Source organism: Anolis carolinensis, chromosome 3, assembly GCF_035594765.1.
Source record: "Anolis carolinensis isolate JA03-04 chromosome 3, rAnoCar3.1.pri, whole genome shotgun sequence".
Lineage (NCBI taxonomy): Eukaryota > Metazoa > Chordata > Lepidosauria > Squamata > Dactyloidae > Anolis > Anolis carolinensis.
The window spans coordinates 126,732,585-126,753,180 of NC_085843.1; the positions used below are offsets into that span (position 1 = coordinate 126,732,585).

The 20,596-nt window shown below is 39.2% G+C and overlaps 1 protein-coding gene across 5 annotated transcripts in view; it reads right to left on the bottom strand.

The window, feature by feature from the left end:
• Positions 1–767: 767 nt before the first annotated feature.
• Positions 768–20,596, bottom strand: part of farp1 (FERM, ARH/RhoGEF and pleckstrin domain protein 1) — a 240,549-nt gene continuing 220,720 nt past the window's right edge. For all 5 annotated transcript variants that reach the window (XM_008106936.3, XM_016992295.2, XM_003218697.4 and 2 more), the window contains exons 20-27: positions 14,341–14,409; positions 11,234–11,323; positions 9,487–9,569; positions 9,076–9,188; positions 8,189–8,352; positions 4,532–4,639; positions 2,073–2,224; positions 768–1,393 (exon numbers count right to left, since the gene is read on the bottom strand). In XM_008106936.3, the coding sequence (XP_008105143.1) occupies positions 1,312–1,393; positions 2,073–2,224; positions 4,532–4,639; positions 8,189–8,352; positions 9,076–9,188; positions 9,487–9,569; positions 11,234–11,323; positions 14,341–14,409 (861 nt within the window). In that variant the 3' untranslated portion in view covers positions 768–1,311. The remainder of the gene's footprint in view (positions 1,394–2,072; positions 2,225–4,531; positions 4,640–8,188; positions 8,353–9,075; positions 9,189–9,486; positions 9,570–11,233; positions 11,324–14,340; positions 14,410–20,596) is intronic.

The window sequence follows — 20,596 nt, forward strand, 5'->3', positions numbered from 1 at the left end:
ATGGGGTCTCAGTGCTAAAATATGGGGAATTAACAGCCTAACTCTGTGTATTTATGCAATCCCATTATCCATGCTTGCACAGTGAATTTATGATAAGCAACCACGCCTTGTAGAAGAGGCAGATTTTGTATGATTGACAAATCAAAGCAAGACATTGATGTTAACAAAGAGCCTTATTCTGTTTACTTGACGTTTTAGCTACAGTTTCCACCCTGAACGACTCATGTGGTAATTGGGTTGAACTTGTATATAATAAAATCACAATCACCAACAAGAATCTCATTTCTGTCACATTCTCTTCATAATATTGTTTCTTCTGGCTGGGCACATCTTGGTTAAAACAAAGGAGATTTAAATGTCTTCTGGATGCATCTTACTTATTTATACACACAAATTGTGAATTAATTTATACCACTGTTGGTAATGGAGAGGTACAGAAAAACTATATATTCTGGATATGTGTTAAAGAAAGAATTCCTTTAAAATAGTTGTCTTAATGATTCTACATATTCTCAATGAAACAGTCATTTACTGAAACACAAATTGGCACAACATTTCTTGTACTATTTAAGTGTTAACATTTTGTCAGATCAGTAACCACATCTTTTCAGCTCTTCTCAATTTTCATCTGATATCAGTGCTCTAAATATTGAATACAATAATTGTGTAAACTGTTCACCCTGGAAGGTAGTAGGACATATATTTTCAACTAGGAAAGACTATACCAATGGACTCCTATTGATGAGATGAAATGAGGAAGCTACACGTTTAATTGGCATTTTTAATTTCTAGAAACAAAATGTGTAGAAACATTGAGAATAAAGTATGAAAGGTATTTCCTTGATTTTCGACTGCTCCTTATAATGAAGGCTGTTAACACAATACAGAGGAGGTACATTTTTTAAAAAAAATCAGTGTACTAATTAATTACTTGGAAGGTTTGTCTCATAAAGAAAAGGCATTTTGTTTTCCAGGGAAAATACCAAATAGGGAGCTACTACAAAAATTGTAGTGCATTTCTGGTGCAAATCTCAAGGCAAAGAAATGTCTTTTGGTATTTGGCACTCCAAGGACAATATTTTAATACTGGCACAAGCTAAAAAACCACACCGAAGGACAATTACAAGACATGAAACCGTCACTTGGCTGAAAACAGTAAACAATCCTGCTGAGGCAATATTACAAAAGGCTGTCCCGAAACAACTGTTTAAAGACAAGGTTATGTTTTACTAAATTTAAAAAGGACAAAATAAATTTCAATGTCCTCTAGAAAGGCAGCGATTGCTGGAATGAAAATCTGGAGTTCAGTCATCAATAAACGTGTGATTCCTCGTGACTTAGAACACGGATTCGGGAGGCAGGGCTTGTAGCACTTCGGATCACTTCCATCCACCTACGCAATGGAAAGAAAAGCATGAAGTTAGGCTAAGCAGATGGCTATCCTGTGGCCCTGAGGCCAGAGCTGTTGAGTGTCCCTCAACTCGTGGATAGCTTGTGTAAAGGCAGCATTGCATGAATTCCAGAATAGAGTCTGAAGGACAGAACAGAGAGGCAAACCCCTCTGTCTCTACAGATCCACATTGGTGTGTTTGACTGTCAAGAGAAAGCCTACCATGTGAGCAGGCTTGTTGGCAACCAGCTAGTATGGCACACAGTGCTCTTTTCATGTGAATAATGTATGAGGAGACATACCTGACTCCTGTTTTGCATTAAGACAAGACAAAAGTTCCAAGAAGGCTGGGATTAAAGAGGGTACTCTAGGGGTCAAGTACGCCATAGATGTGGCTGAGGGTAGGAAGCTTCTTTCTATGATAATTTTATTAGCTTGGCTTTTCAGTTAAACCAGCCAAAATATTCAAATGGTTAAAATGTGGTCAACTGAATTAAACATGCTTATTAATGTAAAATGTCTTGATGCTTGCATTAGGAGCAGTGGCTCTTCTGACTGATGACTTTCTGGGAGCTGGGAGTCCAAAAAAAGTACTACTTTTTCAACTTCTGGATTTGAAGTTCTCCTCTTAACCAAATTTCTGTCCCATTTTCCTGAAATAGATGACAGAAAACAGACATACCTTTCAAATGTGTATTCACTCTCTGCCCTAAAATAGTACACATGGGATTTGAAGTGTAGTTTGAAGACATAGTCTTTATGAATGTTCTCAGATTCAGAAGGAATGGTAAGAGAATAACCCAGTAGAGGAAGGCTTGCTAAAGGATGATTGTCCTACAAAGGAAAGATAAACATGGCCATGAGAAAAACAGCAGAGACGCTTCATGCAATGGCCTCTGCTCCACCAACCAACCAACACATGGGCTTAACCCTAAAAACATTTTCCCTGCCAATCAAAAATGTTCTCCACACAATGCCGAATTCATGTTTTTCAGAAGGCTATGCAGTCTCTTAGGTTTATACTTTTCTGTTGGAGTTTCAGAATATCAACCACACTAGGAAGTGTGGGTACAGTGGGTGCTAGGGAAATGGAGCATCTTGGTGACACTTGAAAGACCTCTTCCATATCACATAGGCACTGTATAGAGTGTCTTCCAATGTCCTTCAAAGTATCTATCAGTTATGTGCTGGGGCCCTCTTTATCCAAGCTCCTATTTCACCTATGCAGCTCGAAAGACAGTTACACCTGTTGAGTAGAAAATTTAAGTACTGCTTTATGTGGGGAGGCTAATTTAACTAATTTATGACTCCATAAAAAAACCTTCCAGCAGCGTGTGGAAGAATGAGGAAGTACTCCAAGAAGGACACGGTGTCACAAGTGGATGGTGAAATGGCAGCTCCCCCTGTGCCCGGAATTGAGCAACCCTCATGAAGCCGGAAGCTGGAAAATGTTAAATTGCCTCTGTGTCTGTCTATATATGTAATATGTCTAATGGCATTGAATGTTTGCCATGTATATGTGCACTGTGATCCGCCCTGACTCCCCTTTGGGGTGAGAAGGGCGGAATATAAATACTGTAAATAAATAAATAAATACTAGCTCCACATTCATAGGAACATTTGCATAAAAACGGGCACAGGCTGGAAGCAACTTATGGCTTCACTGGTGTAAATATTATGCAAGCAGTTAAGATCTCAAGGATTGCACAAGGATATGGCATCTTAGTAGGGGTTGTGCAGGCTTCAGCTTATGTCAGTGTGATACTGAAATAAACAGGAGCACAAGTCAAGGAGGGTCAGGAAGAGGGGTCTTCAGTGATGGCTGTTGGAGTGATTGCTCTGTAACAGAAAAGCAAGTGCCTGTATTTGTGACTAGTCAGAGTCCGGGACTGGAGTATGTGTTCAAACTATGCTTGTATAATTTGTTTGCTGTGCAATTTTTGGAGCAGAATGTAGGACACTGAAAAGCTGCTGTGAGCTGAGTGAGATCAGTGGTTCATGTAGCTCAGTACTGTCATTTTCAACTAATAGAAATGGCTGTCAAGGTTTTCAGCAGAATTCTTTCCTAGCAAGACATGGAGATCCTGTTATTATTCTCTGGCAGCCTCCCATCCCAATAATAACCAGAACATATGCTGCTCAGCTGACTGGAACGAGTTTGGGCATGAGAGTAGGAATCAGAGTGCTGATATGACAGTCTGTGTGCATGCACTAAGACTGTCATGCTGGAAATGCTGATGCTTTTCAGTAGTTTGCCACACCTGTGATAAAGCTCCTATACAAGAGATAAGATAAATGGACAGAAATAAGGACGACTTCCTTGCATCCCACTCCACTGACAGGCTGTGGGAATCTGATCATTTCCTTTGTTCCCACAGAGCCAGTGTTCTAAACTAGCGTTAAGATGGAGATAAAATATCAACAGATCCTTTCTTCTTCCCAAAATAATTGTCTCTTTTAACAAAGTACAAAATGGGGAGTGGACGGTTCTGTTCATAAAACCTACAACTAAGTGGGCATTCAGATTACAGATTTTTTTTTCATCAACTTCTGCAAACAGGAGCATGCTAGGGACATTAAGCACACATTTTCCACTTAAACATTATAGTGATTTTATAGAGTTTATAGAGTTCTCCTCAAATGCCTACAGAACAAGCAGAAAATTTATTAATATCTTTCTCTCCAAGTGGTAAGAGTAATGACTGGTGTTCCCTAATTAATGGGGTCAGCTTCCTGCTACCCTAATAGCCAGGTGCACAGCTAGCCATTACACAGAAGACACTGTGCTGGTTCATTTGCTCCAGGACTCCCTATGATTCAGCCCAAGCTGTCCCTGAGGTGGCATTTGTATGGATAACTGAAGTGCCAGAAAGAGGAGCAGCTTCCAGGCTGAGGCTGCAGAGGGTGTCCTGAAAAGTGCAGTCCAGGAGAGCATATTTCCATCTCTTTTTCTTTTTTTTTGCTTTACAATAAGTGCTTCCCCAAATCTGATGCAGCAGCTGTGGAGGCCACAATTCACATGCTTCCTTTCTCCTCAGAAATGCTTCATTGAACACAATTCAGAAGGGTTGAAAGAAACCCTTTTCATGAGTGACTTTTTAACACCATAGCTTTTTCTCCTGAATTCGGAAAACCATTTACCTGGTGGGATTTGTAGAAAAACATGCAGAAGTTGGTGAATACCACCCAGAGCTTCTGCCATCCATTGCTGTTTTTGAACTTTCTCAAAAGGTTTCCAGAGAGTTGGTTCTGAAAAAGGGAGAGAAGCTGTGTAACAAACTAAAAGAAAATCATATGCAGATGATAAAATAGGCTCATGGAAAACAGGTAAGTCTCATATAAAAAGATCCTTTTTTTAAAAAAAAAAACTTAACTAGGTGATTTTTTTTCTTCTTTGGAAATTTTAATAAGATTTAGAATTTTCTACCATTTTTATATGAGGCTTATATGTAAACGGATTTTTTCTGAAACAGGATCTGCTTTTACCTCAACTAGTAGAAATGGTTGAGAGTAACAACTTCTAAATTTTCCAAAACTGTAGTCAGGTTTAGCATCCAAAATTTCAGTGTTTACATCACTGAAGCTATTTGAGATGTGGGTGAAAATGAAAGATTTTTTCAATAAATGGAGAGAGTCAAGCATAATGTGCAGACTTTAGATTTAATCATTTTAAGAAGGCCTGGTGAAGGCAATAGGACTTAAGTCAGCCATGACTACAGTGAGTTTACTTTACAGATTACAATTTTAAAAACCCATGTCCTCCCTCTATACAAGCCTTGAACTGATGCACTGCCAATCAGCTTGGAAAGGGTTTTTGAAGGGTATTTTTTCTGTCTGTATTCCAAAAAGAAAAAGAAATCATGACTAGCATCTGTTGGTAAGGTGAGTAATGTCACATCTTTGGCTGAACCTTTACTCTTTTTTGCAAATGTCATATTTAGTCGTAGGTTGTAAAAGGGGGAGTTAGCCATTGTGTATGAATATGCAGTGCATGTTCACTGATGTGCAATGTGCAACAGGTAATGTGCATTAGTTGAGCACTGTAGTTCTAACTAGATAGCATAGCACAACCAAAGTGTTACTTCATGAGTGTGAAGTTTTATTATGCCTCCAAAGCTTATGATGCCAAGAATTACACATGCCTAATAACTTGCATTTAACGATTTCAAATTTACTTGCTTTAGGAAATCATTTGAATGAAAACTGGGTTATAAATATCTCTGACAGATACTATCTATATCTATTAAGTATATAGATATAATGGCTAAAAAACTGGAGTTACGATCTCATAATCGTTAAGGATTAATTGAATGTGATCTCCAAGACCTCCCTTGTTCGCTTGATGGTGTTCCCATCAAAGGATTTCCAAAGTGCTGCAGAGCATTAGGGGAAATGGTGTCTGCAGTACTCCCCTGGTCGGGGAGTGCACTGAGCCAAGCAGTTGTTGCTGGACCCCAAGGATCCTCTCCAGCTGCCTATTCCGAATTCACCCTCAAACAGTGTTGCAGACATCATTTCCAAGAGCCCCAATCTGCAGCCCCTTGAAAGCCCTTCAGTTGGGATGGAGTTAGGCTGGAAAGTTGAGGGGTTTTTTTTTGGGGGGGGGGTACATAATCTACCATAAGCACTATGGCAGAGCTCAATCACCACAGTTACATCTGACTATGGACGTTATTGGCCAATATGTGTGTTATACACACATATACGCGGCTATGATTTTAGTGGTCTAAATTCAGGTGCTAGTCATGTCTAGAGTAGGACTTTTGTTTCAATTGCTCAGCAGAAAACCCCTCCATACCATAGAGTGACTAATCAACAGCACTCTATTTTCTTAGGCAATTCATTCTTTTTCTGATTTAATAATGTTCTAAAGTGTCTCCAGTGGAAGCTGAAGGGACACACTGCATTTTCCTTGTCAATAATACCCAGGACAGCTGATTTTTAACACCTTCAATATAAACTAGCCCAATTTTGAAAACGCCATCGGTATCTGCTAAGATGTGATTCCAGGATCACATGTGGATACCAAAATCCATGGATGTTCAAGACCCATTATGTAAACTGCCATCCCTTATATAAAATGGTGAACAACTCAGTGTAGAAAGAGCCTAAGGATCTATGAAATGGCTGCCGCAGGGTATGCCTATGCAGCAGCTTGGTGAGCAACAAAATCAACATTTACTTTTTGGATTTTCCCTTTGAATATTTTCAAGCTATAATTGGATTATTTATTTCATGTCAAAAGCATTGCATAACAAATACATTTTTAAAATGATGAAAAAAAGGAAATCACAAGCAACTAAATAGTTTTAGACTAAACGCGGGCAACAGCAACCGCATTGTCCGTAGCTGGTTAATAATTGGATGAATCCATGGATCTGGAGGACCAACTATATTCCTTTTTATTTTCTAATTCCTATTACCTCATTACTTTGGAGAATATCATAAAAAGACAAGTTTTCTAGTTAGTACCAGCAGACATATCAAATGGAAACAGACTGGTGATCACTGATTGGTCCAGCAGATAAGGAAGGACAGTCACTGATAGCAAGAAAATCATAACAGAGAGAGGGGTGGTCTGCCTTGAGGTCAACAGCAGAACTGAAGGCGAAGTTCAAAATGTGGAATCTGCTTAAGAGTTCATTTGGATAATTTAAAATCATACAAAGATAAGGTGATGTTGGTGAATAAGGAAAAGCTTGCTTTAAAAATGAACAGGGCACCCTCACTCCTTCTCTTACTGCCTACTCATAAGCAAGCTTCACTGAGTGTAATGGGCATTACAACCAGCAAGTACGTCTGTAACATCACAGCTTAAGACCATCATTTATTTAAAAGGTTAGTTGATAGCCCTACCGAATCGATAAACCTGGTCTGTAGGAAAGATAGAAATCTTCAAAGTGTTCTTAAAAGCCCAATTACACAATGCAACGAAAGCAACCTAGAGGCATGTGACAGAAAATGGGTGTCTGCAGGTACCTTGAAAACCAATTTACAGCTCACTTGATCTTCCGCGTTCTCCTTTCCTCTAGGGACAATTCTATTGAAGAGTTACTGCTTTATAAGAACTGTTTGCTCATTCTGTTCTTAACCACATTGATGCATATTTTTAACAGGGCTCTTCAAAATAGCCTTAAAAAGTAATGCTAATAATTGAAGTCCCAGATGAAAATTCAAAAGGGTAGCTATTAAAATTAAACACTGTTGCACGTAATTCTGTATTTTAGTCTGCTGAGGATGGGACATTTTGGATTCAGATTCACACTGAATGCATAAAACTAGCCAAATGCATTATTTAAACTACACAGTTATGTTCCCTGTGAAGGAGAAAATAATAGAAGAAGGAAGAAAATGAAGGCAAAAAGGGATTGTTTTAGAACTACAAAGGAAAAGAAACAAACCCTAAATTTAAGCAAAATTGCATTAAACTGCAAATTCCAAACTGTAGCAACCAGAACTTGGGTAAATTTCTGAATTTACTGGTAAAATGCAGCCAACAAAACACTCGGAGGAAACACTATCATTTGGAAATTAAATAAGTGTGAAAAATGCCACACAGTTTATCAATAGCTAAATAAACTTCGTAAAAATTGGGCTTAGTTTAATATTGTATTGTGAATTGATTACACTTGGGCAAACTTTGGCCCTTAGGGTGTTTTGGACTGCAATTCCCACAATTTTGTCCATGCCTGCTCTAGCCCCTAAAAGCCCACAAAGGAGAATGACATTCTTAACATTCGGGGAAGAAAGGCTCTCCGGGGCTACGGCTGGGGTTGTTGTTCTGAGGCAGATAGATACCTCCACTGCAATGCTGAAGTCGACCATGGAAACGCTGGTATTTCGGTGCCAGCAGACATGGACCGTAGTGTTGCCACGATGAGGAGTCTGGCGTTCAAGGGAGGTGCGGGAGGCATTGAGGTCGTCCTCTGACTCCTGGTCCAGAGTGGGTTCCTCGGGGGACTCTAGGAAAGGCAGGGAAAAGCCATAATTCCCTGTGACTTGTATTCAATATTCACAAGAAGACTCATCCCTGATAAAGACTGCATCACAAACCTGTGACTTGACAGTATTTGGAAGTTTGGAGTAGGATGAGCAATGAGGAAAGAGACAAAGACACAAGAGACAAAAGTAGGCCACCAACCACAACAGGATTCAACCGGTTGCTTTCCTTCTAACTCTGTTCTTCTGTAACTAAACCTGGCCGAAATTCCTTCCTAAGGAACATGGACAATTCTGGACATGACTGTTTTTCTAAGAGAAGCAAGAAATGCAGATTGCTATATTGGAATTGTTAAAACTGAATTCATGGCCCACACAACCCCCATGAACTCTCTCTCTGTAATACAAAAAAACACATCGGGTTAAAAAGATTTGGATTTTTGAAGTGATTCATTTAAAACTAATTTAAAACCCTATTTTTAAGCCATTCATTATTTACTTGTTTAACACCTTAAGTTTTTTAAAGTATCCATTGAACATTTTATTGTATTTTAATGCTTTAACTTTGTTTTGTTTTTGGATGGGATGCCATTTTTGGCCTTTTAAAAGATTTTAAATAATATGTAATATCAACGTATTAGCATTAACACTAACTCTTCAAAGCTCTGATTCTTTTTAAAATAATTGTGCTTGTTAACCAGTAGACTTTATTCTACTTCATTATTGGCTTCTCATTCTCTACTTACTATTGTCGGGTGGACTGCTGCCTAGGAATTCAGGAGTCGGGCCATTACAATTCTCTGCCAAGTCAATTACCATCTGTATGTCCTCAGTCCATTTGTCCATTTCAATGCGGCTACTGTGAACAAGAAGGGAAATGTTTATTTTACTGCAGGCAGGAATGAGCTTTAAGAGTTGGATGCAAGGAAGCGTAATGGAGATGTCAGTCTCTTTTCTTGCCCTGCACTCCAGACAAAAGCTGCATAGAAATCCATCATCATCTTACTTCGCTATATCGATTTCTCATATTTTAAATTGATTAAAAATGCATGTAAGGGCAACGCCTTTTCAAACAGCTTGTCTCTTCTATCGTATGTGTTTTATTCTCTGGAAACCCTGACGATAAGCCTCCAAGCTCTATAGTTCAGATCACTCACCTTGCGGCAACAACAATAGTCTGGTGTTGACCTCTCAGTGTGAAGCAATGAGGGACACCCCATTCTTCTTCACTCTCTTCTATCTGAGGAAACAAACAAATAAGACACTTTCAAGAGGCAGGTAAGGAATATTGGCTCATCCATGCACAACATCAGACGTTGTGGAAATACAAGCTATGGATTGCAGCACAGTTTGCACAATATGACTGCAGGGCCAGAAGATGTTGTGTCTTGGAAACAACTGGATTCAAAGACATCTTGGAAATCCTGGCAAGAAGTATAAAAGAAGTCCAAGTGCTATCAAGAGAGTAAATCTTCTCGACAAATGGTAACACTATGTAACATGATTTTTGTTCCTGGGTCATAAATGTCATTTTCTAATTGGTTCTATCATGAAAACATGGAAAAAGTTTATTAAACTGCAAAAACTTTGTTTTTGCCGGACATCCTGCAGCACATGTTGCTATAATTTTTCAATTAATATCTCATCGAGTGTCAGCTAATTCAACATGGTTTGTGTCAGCCATAAAAACGAAGTTTCGGGAGCATAACAACTACTTTCAAAGTAAGTACCACACAATTAAACAGGAAATGATACTTTCAAACCAGGCTCAGGCTGTGGCGCAGGCTAGAGAGCAGCTGCAATGAATCACTGCAATGAACCACTCTGACCAGGAGGTCATGAGTTTGAGGCCCGCTTGGAGCCATGTTTGTCTTGTCTTTGTTCTATGTTAAAAGGCATTGAATATTTGCCTATATGTGTAATGTGATCCGCCCTGAGTCCCCTTCGGGGTGAGAAGGGCGGAATATAAATGCTGTAAATAAATAAAAACAGATTTTTTTTTCAAATTTTGTTACATATTGTAATTCCAGATATTTCAGATTTTTCTTATGTTAGGGAATGGCAAAGCTGCCTGCGGATGGCATAATTCACAGCTGTTGCTTCAGAAAACATCACATTAAGCTCTTAATCAAGTTCAAGACACAATTCAACCACAAAAATTTTCAAAAAACAATACGGGTTTATAAGGATCAAAATTTTATTAGCACACAATTGACAGCCCTACAGGTGATCTCTAATACAGAAATTCAGATCATTTTATTTTAGTTGTGGATATAAAACTAAAGGCAACATTTCCATTAAGAACATGAAGGGAGTGCTAAAAAAACAAACCATTGCCAGGGTCCTTCCACTAATTTCATAGAATCATAGAATCGTAGAGTTGGAAGAGACCTCACAGGCCGTCCAGTCCAACCCCCTGTAAGCAGCAGGAAAATCTCATTCAAAGCACCCCCGACAGATGGTCATCCAGTCTCTGCTTAAAAGCCTCCAAGGAAGGAGCCTCCACAATTTGACATGGTTCTTTGTCAATGGAACAACTGTTTCCACCAACGCAAATTTCTACAAATCAAAAAGATTTCACCCAGATTCACTAATTGTTCAAGGCACTCAGTCCCCTAGACTGGTGGTTCTCAACCTTCCTCCAGATGTTTTGAATTTCAATACCTTGAAGGCTCAGTCAGCCAAGGATCAGGGATTGTAAGGAAATAATTCCAAAAAGTATGGATGGCTAAAACTGAGAACTACCATCCTAGAGCAGTATGCGATACTTAACCTAGCCATTCTTATTTCTCACTTGCCTCTCAAAAATATGACATGGCCCATGCTTCAGTTCTTTTTTGCAGTTTCATGAAATCCACGAGCACTAGGAACCAACAAATCTGTCTCAAACCAGTGCACACTTACCATCATGCCATACAGTGGAAGCTGCCCGTGAACTTTAAATTGATTTGATGCTGTTAGGCCTCTGCTTGTATACAGCAAGACATCATTGAACTGCAGGCAAAAGTTCAGAATAATTACAGCAGATTTCAAGGTTGTGTCATATGTTTAAACATTTGGATATAGCCAGAATTTGACAATAATTCACATACCTCTAACATTTCCTTTTAAAGTAAGCATGTATTTTGTTTAAAAATGCTTTTACTCACTAAACAACACTGTTAAGAAATTGAATAATAATTAATGTGTCATTCTATTTTCATTCACTCATTTAATCTGGAGATATGCGGTTAACCCCCCCCCCTGAAATTAACAGGCTATGAATTATTAATGAGCAAGGCAATTAATTATTTCTATCGTGTTATCTAAAGTAGTGACAAATTAATTTCAAAACTGCCATTAATGGTAATGAATTAGATTTAATGCTAGCATTTTTGATCTTTAGGCAGTGAAAGTGCAGGCGCCACTCTGTACAAGATACGACGCCAGGCATCCCATCAGTGGCATAGTGAAAGCGTAAGTCCACCTTGCTCCTGCATATGTCTTTTATTGGCCACGCAGGAGGCTGGTATTTTCTTCTATACTCTGCAATGGCCAGTACCTTTCCCAAGACTTGAGGTTTTTCTGGAATAGCTCTGCTGATGAGGACTGGTGGAGAAACAGGGCTATGCCACAGAGACAGATGCAGGTTGATGACATCATCTGACGAAATCTCAGTGGATCACAGCAGAAGATGTTAGCAGTCTGCATTTGGCTGTGGGGTGCAGACAAATGTTTCTCTAAACCCACACTATCGGGTATTCAAGGAGGTCTATCACTGCAAAACTGCATCCTTGTTGGTAGAAACCAGGGAATGGTAGCAGAGTTCCATTTGCAAAATGTGTATGTTATCCTCAGCAAGTTGGGATCGCATCCAATGTTCATTAGACTACCCGCATGTGCATACAGTTCCTGCAGCCATTCATTTATGCACAATCCATATATTATGTGCTTGTATGCCACAGCATGCAAATAATTTCCACAGAATAATCACAAGAAAACACTAAGAATGTGAGAAAAACAGCCAAACATTATTCGGATTTGTTCAATACTAGGGCATTTCCCTCACAGGTTCCTCCTGGAGATACTAGTAAACATGACCCTACATAAATAATTCAGAATAACTTTCCTAATTACCATTCTTTGTAGGTGATTTGGGTTTTTTGAAAGTATTTTATATTAGGTAGTTTTGGTATATCAGGACTCTAGTCTCACTCTGAATGCAGACTGTTCAACTCATAAATCTTTAGCATTCCGGAATCAACAGAGAAAAATCAATAGATAAAATTGTGCGTTTATGTATTTTGACAGGTATCTGATCAATGTTAAATACATCTTAAAGAAGGAAAAGAGATAGTGGCCAACTTGAGATAGAAATGGCAAAACCACGGTTTTGCTGCTGTAAAAGGCCTGCATCCTCCCAGAGCATGGGAATTTGTTTCAAAAAGGCAATTAGCCACTGTTACAGTTCCTATTCAACTCTAAAAGTAGTTAAAACAATTCCAATTACCAAACAAATTGAGTAAATTTTCCCCCTGCTTTAGGCAAACAATAGTTTGGTTTGGCATTGAAACCATATTTTCAGTTTCTCGAAGCAAGAATACAAGAAGCAGCAGTATATCTCTCCACGTTCCCTCCCCTCCCCTCCCTGCAACTAACAGTGAGTGGCTACATGAGCAAGTCTTGCTGGCTTTTCTCCATCCTGCACTAGGGTCTGAAGCAAAGAGAGATGATAATCCCCATGAACTGAAACCCTGTGCTCTCATCTAGGTTGCAGTTCATGGGAGCAGAGAAATGTACATACAACACATTTCTTCTCAGATTTTCCTCCAATGCATGGGCACCTTGGGTGACTGCAGGATGGGCCTGAAGAGAACTTCAATGGATTTTCTAATTTAACCACCTGGAAAACTGAAGCTTTCTTAAAGCAGATAATGAAAATGGAAATATGAGCCAGACATGGTAGTAGAGCCATATGCAAGTCCAAACCATATCCTTTGTAGTCAAAATAAAGGCCTAGCTTTCAGTTTGAATCAGGCCCGTAGCCAGGATATTGATTTTGGGGGGGGGGGGGGGGGGGCTGAATCTGAGTGAGAAAGGATCTACCCTAGCAAACCTTTTGTATCGTTATTCCAATATCCCCATGCATATGGGATATATTGAGCATGGTGATCAGACCATGATATGAATAACACAAGTTTAAATAATAAATGTAAGGCCTTCTCGCGGAACAGCCTGAGAATTTCGGGGGGGGGGAGGGGCTGAAGCCCTTCACACCCCCCCCCCCCCCCGGCTACATGCCTGGTCTGAATGGAATTTGGGAAAGAAAGGAAGAAAGAAACAGCTCAGACCAAGTCATACTTGGAGATTGATTTCACAAAGCATCAGTAAAGTGACTTATTTTAATATGTATTCCTTAAATAAGGTATATTTATGACCTATATTCCTCAGTGTGTTGAAAGTCCCATTGGTAAAGGAGGTGACAGGTTGCCTCTGGAGACTAAAGGCTCATCTATACTAAGCACTTTAACCCAATGTAAACAGGGCCTGGAGTGGCCCAGGGTCTGGCATGGAGCCATTGTTTACATTGTTTACACTCATTGGAGTGGTGCAGATCTTGCCTTTTCTATGTCACCACCCCATCTTACCACAGAAGTTCTTGTAAGCTCCTGACCATCTCAGATGCCCCTGATGACATCAGAATGGTGTGCCCACACAACTAGCATGAAGGGAGGAGAATTTTTGCAAATGCAGAAAAAGTGCAGAATCTGGTGTTGAGTGCATAATTCAGCTTCTTGAGAATCTAGGTTTTGCACATCTCTGTAGTTAATCTAACACAAGGAACGGTTTATTTTAAACTTGGCTGTGCCTGTGTTTTTATCCTATGCGGAACAGAATATATCACACAATTTCTTAGTTTATTTCACCATTCACATCTAACTCCCTCTATGAACGCCTTTTCCCTTGTCACTTGGCATTTACTGTATAGTCATATTTAATTACACACAAAACAAGTTGCTGCTGTCACTTACCAGGAAGAACATCCGCTGCTGTAAGCCTTTTCCAGACAACTTGCTAAGGCTACCCAGTCTAATAAATTCCTGTGTAGGAACAAAACACAAAGCATCAGTGGTCTGTTCCAACAACTGACTGAAAGTCTGGAAGTAATTAATGTGGCATGACTGACTTAATTGTGTTACGCCTGCCTACTACCATAGTTTAACTACCTTCAAGTGATATCTACTAATCCACTATTGCTAGTTGGTTCACTAAGGGCTTCTTCTGTGATTAATTTTGTCATGAGGAAACTGCGGCAAAGTCCACCTTTCCCATACCACTCTTGCAGTGTTAGGACTCCAAAATCAGATGGAAGGACTTTGTAGCACAGTGTTTCGTACAATAGTATTGTCTCAGGCTCTAGGAGAGGTATAGGAAGCCTGCCCCTTGGGAGAAATACAGACTATAGGAAGATCCCTTACATGCTCAACTGAGCCCTACAACAAGAACCTTAATATTTATCCATTTTTTGTTAAAAAAAACTCACTTGAGAACAAAGGAATATAAACTTTATAGTAACAACTGCACATATGGATAAAGTGTGAACACATATCCTTTATAACAAACCAATTTGATATATATTATTTATGTTTGCTTGTTATTTGTATGAATATGTTCCTCCAATAAGCTTAAGGTGTGTTACCATGGCTTTCCCCAAACCACTTTATCTTCACAACAACTCTATGGGATAGACTGAGGAAGGAAGAGTCAGTAACTAATGTTAACCTAGTAAGTTTCATATTTGAATCTGGATCTCTCAAATCCCAGCCCAGTTTGGTAATCCCTATTCCATATCAGCTGTTTTGTCAAGGGACAAGGTTTGACTAAATGATTCCTAGCTCTTTTTTAAGAAGTCATTCTTACGAAATGAGGTCTAGATATGTTTTTAAAACTAAAATTACCATGTATGCCCTTCATATCACACACTTCTGCCAAAGACTACATAATGGAAGAGAACATCCACATGTATCAAATTCTGTAATGACTTATTCTATAGGTCTACAGATTTTGATATGGACCCTGAATTAGCTCAGTCTCACACAATGTATACAACAATGGACATTTCTCCTTTGCAAAATGAGATCTCATGCCATATCAAAAACACACTGGCACATGTTTACACTATACTGACTATGTCAGATCTTGGTCAGTGCATTAAATCAAGGAGACTTCAAGTTGCATAATTGAACAACCTTTTCAAAACTTAAGTTAAGATTTGTTTAGGAAAGCATAACAGGAGTTTACAGACCAATGAAATGATATGTGGAACTGCTGGTTGTGACCCCAGGCACTGAGAAAGGCAGAGAAAAATGCACACATTAAAGGGCAGGATGCAATTAAAATATAAGGGAGATGGTAATGGACAATAAACAGAAACAAGGAAGAGAGTTATGACTTGCAACAGCACTGAAAAAACTATTTTAAGTCAGAGGGAAACAGAGCTTCCGAATTCCTTCCCTACCTCCATGAGAAAATAGTGATACATGAGTTGGGAAGAAGGTACACTGAAGGATCTTGCTCAACAAATCCCAGCTCAGTCTTGTGATAAGCACAACGGGCTACGTTTCAAAGCAAACGATGATAGCACAAGTGCTTCCACATGTTGCTTCCAGCAGTACAAAGACAGGAAGTGGAACAGGAAACAGCAATATCTTAGGATGTAGGCATTTCATACTATTTGTTTTACAGCCATGCCACACAGCGGTCTGGTGTAAAGGAGTTAAAACCGAGATCTTCAATTCTAGTAGTTTTCAAAGGCCCCTTCCACACAGCTGTACAAAATCCACATTGAACTGAATTATATGACAGTGTGGACTCAGATAATCTAGTTCAGGGGTCCCCAAACTAAGGCCCGGGGGCCGGATGCGGCCCTCCGAGGTCATTTACCTGGCCCCCGCCCTCAGTTTTATAATATAATATATTGTATATACATATAATATTGACAATATTATAATGTAATACAATATAACACTAAGAATAATACCATATGATAATATTAATTATATATTCTATATTACATATAATATTACTAATAATATTAAGGCATAGTGGTATAGTTCAATATAGTAATATATAATACTAATATTGTGCTATGCTAATAATATAATATATTGTATGTACATATAATTTGTAAGCCACTCTGAGTCCCCTTTGGGGTGAGAAGGGTGTGATACAAATGTAGTAAATAAATGCAGTAAATAAATAAATAATAAATAAATACATTTTAGACTTAGGCTCGCCCAAAGTCTGAAATGACTTGAAGGCACACAACAACAACAACAACAATCCTAATTAACTTGACTAAATACATAATAATAAATAAATAAATTTTAGACTTAGGCTCGCCCAAAGTCTGAAATGACTTGAAGGCACACAACAACAACAACAACAATCCTAATTAACTTGACTAAATACATAATAATAAATAAATAAATTTTAGACTTAGGCTCGCCCAAAGTCTGAAATGACTTGAAGGCACACAACAACAACAACAACAACAACAACAACAACAACAACAATCCTAATTAACTTGACTATCTCATTGGTCAGAAGCAGGAGCACACTTCCCATTGAAATCCTGATAAATGTATGTTGAGTTAAAATTGTTTTTATTTTTAAATATTGTATTGTTCTTTCATTGTTCTTGTTGTTGTTGTTGTTGTTTTTGCACTACAAATAAGACATGTGCAGTGTGCATCGGAATTTGTTTGTATTTTTTTTCAAATGATAATCCAGCCCCTCAACAGTCTGAAGGATTGTGGACCGGCCCTCGGATTAAAAAGTTTGAGGACCCCTGATCTAGTTCAAAGCAGATATTGTGGATTATCTACCTTGATATTCTGGGTTATATGACTGTGTGGAAGGGATCAAAGAACCAGTTGTGTTAGGGCCCTTCCAGACAGGCCCTATATCCCAGGATCTGATCCTAGATTTTCTATTTATCCCAGATTATCTGGGAGTGTGGACTCATATAATCCAGTTTAAAGCAGAAAACCTGGGATCAGATCCTGGGATATAGAGGCCTGTCTGGAAGGACCTATAGTCTCTTGCAGTATAAGAACAAAGATTTGGGGGGGGGGGGAGAGAAAGGAAATACTATCTGTACCACATTCCTTCTCTTCTCTCCTTTCTCCTTTTTATTGAACTGAAAGAGGATAAACTCAACCACCCTCATCCTTAGCAGCAGATCCACTAGCTACCCTTGGCAGCTTTTAGTACAGAGTTTATTCCCTCCCCAACATTCCTTTTCTTTTCTAAAAGATACAGAATCCATTTGGTCTTAACACTAAATCTAATCTAATGTGTTAGTCCACTTCTATATAGCCAAAGAAAATCCAGATTTTCTGTTTTGAACTGGATTATATGGCAGCAACATGGGTTCTGTGGAAATATATTTAGTGAAAAAAGCAGTTTTACTGTTTCACCATTTTTGTTTCACTGGATTCTCTAGATCTAATTTATTTATGAAATTCTTGCTTTACATTGCTGTGTTTGGAATTGCCTGAAGCAAAGGGAAATCTCCATGTGCAGTCTATGGCATGGAGTTTGGTGCATATACATAGTTCCATTTTGTAGGCTACCATTAAATGGTAATAAAAATACAGTCTTTCTGGTTTTCTTTGCTTGTATTTTTGAAGTATTTTCAAACAGACCAGGGACAGGTCTACACTGGCAAAATAGGTGGACTCACCTCAAAGCCGATGCTGGCAGTTCAGATGATGCACAGCTACTTTCGGAGAGGATTCAGCTTTTTTTGGCTGGCCCTTCCCTGACTTTGCTATATGCTAAGCAAAGTTGAGAAAAGTCCAGTGTTTCTTAGGCCCCTTCTACACTGCCATATAATCCAGATTAACAAGCAGATAATCCACTATATATATATATATATATGTGTGTGTGTGTGTGTGTGTGTGTGTGTGTGTGTGTTTTTTTAACTGGATTATATGTGTCTACACTACCAGATAATGCAATTCAAAGCAGATAATCTGGATTGTATTTGGCAGTGTAGAAAGTGCTTAAGAAACCCCGAAGTGGCTACAGATTCTTTTGCGGTGTGACCAGCTAGATTCAGCCCAATCAGTCACAGAAGCTGCACCATCTCCCTTCCACATGGGATTAACATGGAGGGGAAGAGCATCCCATCCTTGTTGATCATGTGTCCAGCAGTCCCACTTCTGAACCCAGAAGACGCAATGGCATACTAGGCAAGCTTTCCATGGTGCTCTGAGACTGGGAAGGAAATGACGGCTGCAGCAGCAACAAAAAACAGGGACAAGTCAGCAGGGCCACTGCAGTATTGCCTTGATTGACTTGTATGGACAGGGATACAGCATCACACAGGATTTGGCCTGGCACATGTGGCTGTCATGGCTGATCTGGAACCAGTCTGGAGCAGAATGTTTCAGACTGGTCCTGGATTTAGCAGCCAGTGTAGACACACCCCAGGACACATTATTTGAGAAACAAGTCTATTTCATGTTCAGGAACGGGTTCTACACAATCAAAGGGATACTCTGTGCTACTCAGCCCCCAATATACCACAGCTTAACTCAATGCATCGAATGTGGGCATTTATAGAAATGAAACTGATGAGCAGGGACTACGTGTATGTAGATCTCTGTAGACTTCATGTACGGTCTCAGCACTGTGGCTTCACCACCACATTGTAGCCCTGGAGCTCTTTCATGCAAATAGCAACAGAAAGGGGGCTGCAGAGATCCAGTGTTTCTTAGCACTATACACATAACTCCTCTATTCAACAGGATGACCAAGATCTTTGATCTTATTATGTAGACTTGCTTAAGAGCATGTTCTTTTGAACTGAGTAAATATGCAAAGGGCTATATAGGTCAAGGGTCTACCCACATTTACAGCACCACGGAGCCACTTTAAATGTCATGGCAGCATCCCATGGCATCCTGGGATGTGCAGTTTAGGGGGGGGGGGGCATTTAGAGTTCTCAGTCAGAGAGCTCTAATGCCTCACTAGACTACAAATCCCAGAACTCCATAGGATGCAGCCAAAGCAGTTAAAGTGAATAGTAGCACTACAATTTTGTTTTCTTATTGCTTTTCCTTAACTTTCATTGGAGTCTTGTGTCCCTAGCATCAGCAAATGTGAAGGGATAACTGTGAGAGAATGAAGGAGAGAAGAGTAGCAAAGGACTTTTCATACTAGTAGAAAATGTCAAGAAGATGATAAATAATAAAGACTGAGAACAGACAAGCAAAGATGAATTGCACCTTGCAAGGTAGAAACAAAGAAGTTGAAATAAAATGAAAACCGAAATGTGGCTGGTGAATGTTAAAGAGTGAGAAGCATTCTTTTCACATTACTATGGTTCTTTTTAAGACTGTCATTGTATAAGAGAACTCCCCACTCTGTTTTTGCTCCAGGTTTGCTAAGAGGATGAAATATCCTCAACCTATTTCCTCTATAAGTCTATATTGTCCCATGCAATTATCCTCGAAGTGAGTGTTTTAGCAATACATTATGTGTTGCCTCACTTTGCCTCAGGGCAGATAGCAGCAGCAAGGGAAAACCTTCACCACCGCAAATGTAAATTAAGGGATGTAGGCTTAAGGCTTATTTCAAAGTGATGCTCATGGCTTCCCAAAGAAGAATCAATCTTACATATGCATTTCAGTTAATAAAAGCCAAGTGTAGATAAAGAAAGATAAGTAAATACGAGCGCAACTCTTAACTCTATTGGGTTGTTTTCTCTTGTCTGAAGAAATATTTTAGATCAAAATTAAACGGTCTGTCTATATGTTCAGAAAAGTTGCATAAAAATGACATTAAAGCATGACATCTTTTCTATATCATTATTGGCCTGTCTTTAACCTATCTTTGTAAAGCAAAGGGATACACAGCAATTCCAGGCATTAGTGGACGAAACAGATTCCCTTAGTCTGGGATCAACACAGCTTTGAGCGTCTTGTTGGACATTTTATGCTTGGACCCAGATGGGGGGCTCTATTCCTGTTGGCTCTGCTTTATCTCTTAGTGATCTTTCATGCAACCAACTGAGGGTGTTTATATGAGGTGCATAAGCTGATACAGGGCCAGGAGCATCATTTTACAATCCCAAAAGGTGGTCCATGAGAATTATGATTAGACAACTTCACACTGGAATCCCATATGGTGTTTACATGAAACTACTGGACAAGAGCTACCAAGGAATTTGGGCTAGCTATGACCAATGCCAATCATTTTTTTTTCTTTGATTCACAG